This window comes from Trichechus manatus, unplaced genomic scaffold (genome assembly GCF_000243295.1).
Source record: "Trichechus manatus latirostris isolate Lorelei unplaced genomic scaffold, TriManLat1.0 scaffold00038, whole genome shotgun sequence".
NCBI classification, from domain to species: domain Eukaryota; kingdom Metazoa; phylum Chordata; class Mammalia; order Sirenia; family Trichechidae; genus Trichechus; species Trichechus manatus.
The window spans coordinates 14,473,888-14,479,887 of NW_004443974.1; the positions used below are offsets into that span (position 1 = coordinate 14,473,888).

A 6,000-nucleotide genomic window follows, 5' to 3' on the forward strand; every position below is an offset into this window, starting at 1 on the left:
ATATAAATAAAAATTAACTATAACTTCTTGTTATAATTTAGTTTTAAATATTTAGAAAAGTAATACATGCTTAATGTAAAAAAAAAAATCACTGATTTTAGAAACGCAGCAAAAGCCCTTTATTATCCTGATCTTCTACCCTATCCCCTTCTTATCCTCTCCCAGGGTAATTACTGTTAACAGTTTAGTGGTTATTCCTGTAGTTTTTTTTCCTAGGCATATGCCATACTAACATTTGCTATTTTTATTCATTTACAAAAACAGGATCATACCACAATGATGCTCTCTGCAGCTTTGTTTTTTCCATTTAAAATCATTAGAGTGTAACATATACCTCTCTTTTCAAATTTCCTTCCAAGAAACCAGGTTCACGTTATGGCCAAAATAATATTTCCCTTAAGAACAGAAAAATCATGGCAGTTTTTATAAAACCTAAAAACTTTGGTGGGCATGAGAAGTCCTAGAAGAATAGCACAAAAGACAGGACTTGCTGTAATTTATTAGGATCATGATTTCTTGGAATATATAAAGTAGGAGTCTTCTAGATGATACAGTTGAGTTTAATTTTTTGCTGTGGGTTTGTATTATGTACCAGAACAGTTACAGGGGTCGCCATAGAGCCTCTCTTGGTAAGTGCAGTGTCTGACGAGTGGTCCTCCGTGGCCAAGCCAGGGCACTGAAACTCTAGCATGCCTGACCTGGCCTGTGAGCCTGGGCATCCTAGGTTTTGGTCCCAGTGACCAGAGCATACTTGTGTGTTTGGCATGTTGAATCCTTGTCACATGAGGAGAAATGAAGGTGTCCTCCCTTGCTAGACCACTTAGTATTATTTCTACTTCCTCTGAGTGTGTATCTTGAACATTTACAGGATCTGCTGGTGAAGTGACTGAAAGTGTTTTCCCTGTGTAGCTGTATTTTGCTATTATTATTGGAAAATATTCCTCAAAGCCTGGGAATAAAAAATATTACCCTTTGGGGATTGAAATTAATGAGTTTTGTATGTGGAGAGGGTGAGGAACGATCATTTCATAGTGTTTTGCCCTCTCCATGGGTGTCGCTATTATCAACATCCTGGTCACCTAGAGATGGAGTATCCCTTCAAGTGTAACTAGTAGAGTAGCCGTCTCTCTCTGCCACATTTATTAATTAGCACTATCAGTGTCAAATGATTTCCTTCAGGTAATTCTGTTTTCTCTTTTATAGTTAATTTGTGAAAGCAAATTCTTGGAAGAAATTGGTGCTATAATTTCTGTGTTGGTTTTATTTCTTGTTTCTTTCATCTTCATCTAGATTGTATGTTACATATACTTCACAAGGATCATTGCATTTCTCCTCAAACTTGCTGTTCCGTTCCAGTGGAAGTGGCTCTACCAGGTATGCTGCATGCGGGGGATAGCGGCAAAGAATTTAGTCTGAAGGTAGAGTCTTGGAATGGAGGAATAGTCACAGGTGTAACTCAAGGTTGTTATTAATTTATCTGCGAGTGACCACTAAGAACTTCAGTCTCATCTGGTCTACAATTTAGATAATCTGTTTGTCCAGGAAAGCTGCTGGATTACATGAGAAATCTGGAAGTATTGTGTTATTGATTTTAGTTTTCAATTGTAAAAGTCTTTGAGGAGAAAAGCCTCAGGCAGAGAGCAAGATTTGTCCTGTATAATTAAAACCTAGATGAGATGTGGTCTTTTCTTTCAGCTGTGGGGCTCAGAATAGCTTAGAATCCAGACCTCCCTTCTTGGCTCATTATTATTATTTCAATAATAAAGTACCTTTGCAATATACTAGAACTAGTTTAACTACTAGAGTAATCCTCCAAATGAAAAAGACTTATTTTTTCTTGGAGAACTCACTTTGTTATTTAGGCTCTGTAGGAATGTATGGGATATAATGAGCTCTTAAAAAATACCAGTGAAGACTGATTAGAGCTAGGCCTCTTAAATGGTATCTCTGGGCAAAATGCTACTAGCTGAGGCTTCAGAAAATCTTCTAAGGAAAATGCTTTCTGTCAGTAAACTCTGGCATTTCGGTATATCAGCCAGTGGTGGATTGGAGAGAAGATATGCCAGTTTGTTTAGTTCCACTGCTATCTGAAGAACAGTGTTACTAATCTCTTTATTTTGGGGTGGTTTTTAAATTTACAGCTCCTGGATGAAATGGCCACGCTGGTATTCTTTGTTTTAACTGGGTATAAATTCCGTCCAGCTTCAGATAATCCCTACCTACAACTTTCTCAGGAAGAAGATGATTTGGAAATGGAATCTGTGTAAGAAGTCTCCCCTTTCTCCCCCCTCTTCTTTACCCTGACCCTTTTACCTAACTAACAGCACAGTGTGAATTGGACCAGCTGCTCTCAGCATTTTGTTGCTCCAGAGGTGGCTCCTCTATTTTTAGCAGAAGGAAATGGACACTCAGGCCCCAGGCTCTCTTATTTAGTTTGACGTACAGCATCTGCCAAGCATTGTTCAGTCTTTTCAGGGAAAATAGAATTTGCCATCCTATTAAGCATTGTTGGAGCCTGCTTCCAATAACTCAGTGGTAAGAACTTGGGAATACACTTGACCTATTCAAAACTACCGAGAACAGGCAACCCTACTTCCTGTTGGGCCCCTGCCATTGGGAGCTTATGTCTGAAAATGGAATCATCCCAGTCATCTGTAAGTGCTAATTATCCTCAAATGTCATTATCGTAGAATAACTAAGTGGATCTTCATAGGTAGCACATTGACTTTGACCTGTATCTGAACATTTAACGTGGGCTTTTCTGATTCACAAAGTAAGTGACTCTAGAGTCCTGTTTTCTGAGACAAGGCAGTCATTTCCTAGGAAGGTGCATAGTGAATAAGCGTATGTGCTTGTTAACTCATGAAATATGATCAGCAGGGTTAATTGTTGGGTTTGATGATTAGCCTGAGACTGAGTTTTTCCTTTCTTGTTTTCACTTGGTATCAAGTGTACTGCCTTCACTTCACCAAAGAAGACATTCAGGTGGGTAACAGATACATGTGGAAATGTTCACGATCAGTAGCCATTAGAGAAATGCAAATCAGAACTACAGTGAGATACCATTTCACCTCAACAATGCTAGCATTAATCCAAAAAACACAAAATAAATGTTGGAGAGGTTGTGGAGAGACTGGAACACTTACACACTGCTGGTAGGGATGTAAAATGGTACAGCCATTTTGAAAGTCAATTTGGCGCTTCCTTAAAAAACTAGAAATAGAAGTACCATACAATCCAGTAGTCCCACTCCTTGGAATATATCCTAGAGAACTAAGAGCCGTCACACGAATAGCTATATGCAAACCCATGTTCTCTGCAGCACTGTTCACGATAACAAGATGGAAACAACCTAGGTGCCCATCAACAGACGAATGGATAAACAAGTTATGGTATATCCACACAATGGAATACTGCGCAATGATAAAGAACAGCGATGAATCTGCAAAACATCTCATAACATGGATGAATCTGGAAGGCATTATGCTGAGTGAAATTAGTTGCAAAAGGACAAATATTTTATGAGACCACTGTTATAAGAATTCAAGAAAAGGTTTAAATACAGAAGAAGACATTCTTTGATGGTTAGGAGGGGAGGGAGGGAGGGAGAGGGAAATTCACTAACTAGATATTAGACAAGAATTATCTTAGTTGAAGGGAAGGACAACACACAATACAGGGGAAGTCAGTACAACTGGACTAAACCAAAAGCTAAGAAGTTTCCTGAACACAGCCAAACACTTCAAGGTACAGAATAGCAGGCGTGGGGGTCTGGGAACCACGGTTTCAGGGGACATCTAGGTCAGTTGGCATAATAAAGTTCATTAGGAAAATGTTCTACAGCCCACTTTGGTGAGTAACATCTGGAGTCTTAAAAGCTAGCGAGTGGCCATCTAAGATGCATCATTTGGTCCCAACCCACCTGGAGCAAAGGAGCATGAAGAACACCAAAGACACAGGGAAAATATTAGCCCAAGAGACAAAAAGGGCCACATAAAGCAGAGACTCCATCAGCCTGAGACCAGAAGAGCTAGATGGTGCCCAGCTATCACCAGTGACCGCCCTGACAGGGAACACAACAGAGATTCCTTGACAGCAGGAGAAAAGTGGGGTGCAGAGCTCAAATTCTAGTAAAAAGACCAGACTTCATGGTCTGACTAAGACTGGAGGAACCCCAGAAGAAACGGCCCCCAGACTGTCTGTTAACCCAGAACTAAAACCATTTTCGAAACCAACTCCTCAAACAAGAAGTAGACTGGACTATAAGACATAAAATGATACTTGTGAAGGGTGTGCTTCTTAGTTCAAGTAGATAGACGAGACTAAATGGGCAGCTCCTGTCTGGAGGTGGGATGGGAAGGTAGAAAGGGATAGGAGCTGGTTGAATGGACGCGGGAAATCCGGGATGGAAAGGAGAAGTGTGCTGTCACATTATAAGGATAGCAGCTAGGGTCACATAACTAATGTGTGTATAAATTTTTATATGAGAAACTTAGTTGAGCTGTAAACTTTCACTTAAAGCACAATTAAAAAAAAAAAAAGTATGCTGTCTTCAGCACAGGCAGCCTTTTGACTTCCGGTAGTTCAGAGGCTGACTCAGCCCATGCTGGGCTCCACTTAGCTGTTAGACAGGGCAGGCGGCATGGGACAGCTCTTTATGCTCAGCTCCACTACTGGGACAGTAGACGGAAGGCAGGTGCTACTGATGGGCCCAAAACAGCAACTCCTTGTGCAAAGGAAGAAATACCTTTTTTTAGATAGTGGAGGTGAAGGCAGGAGAATCCTCAGATGTGCCTTACGTAGAATTAGCAGAATCTGAGCAAGTGACTATTGGATAAAGAGACACAAGTGAGAGTCAATCTAATAAGCAGCAGCATCTCCAAATGGGGCGATTGGAGACTAATAGAATACGCTAAAATATAATGTATTTAGCCATCCCCTACTGAGGACCTTTAGCTTGTTGCATAAACGTTTATTGCAAAGTGTCTCTGGGGTCAGCAGCTAGACACAGAATGACTGGGTCATAGTTCGGGAGCATCTTCCACTTTACTGAACTGAACTCTGAAATGGCTGGATCAGGTGACGTTCCTGCCAGCAGTGTAGGAGTTCCTGTTTCACCACATCCTTTCCATCTGCTGTTCTATCTTGAAACATGGATACATAGTGGAGGTGTTTCTGTGTCATGTTTTGTTTTCTGTGTTTGTTTTGTTGTTTCTCTCGGACAATATTTGATGATAGTGGTAACCATTTTAGCAAGAGGTTCTTTGTGTTAAAATCAGGAAATGAAGGATTCAGGGAGTAGACGAGAACAGACTGCTAGACTAGTAGGGCCTGGAGGGGAGTGTGTTCTTTATTCTGGTAAGATTTGGGAAAGGTTGGTTAAGTGAGGAATTTTGGAATGTTGGATCAAGGATTATCTTCTGGTTGCCTCATTTTACACACCTGTTACAAGGGTAGAGTACTCTGATTATGCTAAGTATTTGTCAGTAGCTTAGTGAAGTGAGCTTCTCTTCAGTGGCAGAAAGGTTGCATGGGTGACAGCTACAGAGAGAGGGTCTAATATTTTAGCTCTCAACCAAATGAGAGTTCTACTCAGGGGATTGTTTTTTTTTTTTTTTTAATTTTGTTGATCTTTTCAAAGAACCATCTTTTGGTCTTGTTAACTCTTTCAATTGTTTTTCTATTCCCTATTTCATTTAATTCTGCTCTAATTCTTACTATTTCCTTTCTTCTGGCGCCTGAGGGCTTCTTTTGCTGCTGTCTTTCTGCTTGTTCCAGTTGTAAGGTTAATGTTTTGATTATGACCCTTTCTTCTTTTTGGATATGTGCATTTATTGCTATAAATTGACCTCTGAGCACTACTTTTGCTGTGTCCCAAAGGTTCTGGTAGGATGTGTTTTCATTCTCGTTTGATTTGATGAATTTCTTTATTCCATCCTTAATTTCTTTTATAACCCAGTAGTTTTTGAGCAAGGTGTTGTTCAGTTTCCATGTGTTTGA

At 40.1% G+C, this 6,000-nt stretch overlaps 1 protein-coding gene across 1 annotated transcript in view; it reads left to right on the top strand.

Moving 5' to 3' along the window:
- The window catches only part of GPR107 (G protein-coupled receptor 107), a 109,078-nt gene that overhangs the window by 93,974 nt on the left and 9,104 nt on the right, over nucleotides 1–6,000 (top strand). The window contains exons 16-17 of the mRNA XM_004375758.2: nucleotides 1,291–1,374; nucleotides 2,142–2,263. Coding sequence (XP_004375815.1) covers nucleotides 1,291–1,374; nucleotides 2,142–2,263 — 206 coding nt within the window. The remainder of the gene's footprint in view (nucleotides 1–1,290; nucleotides 1,375–2,141; nucleotides 2,264–6,000) is intronic.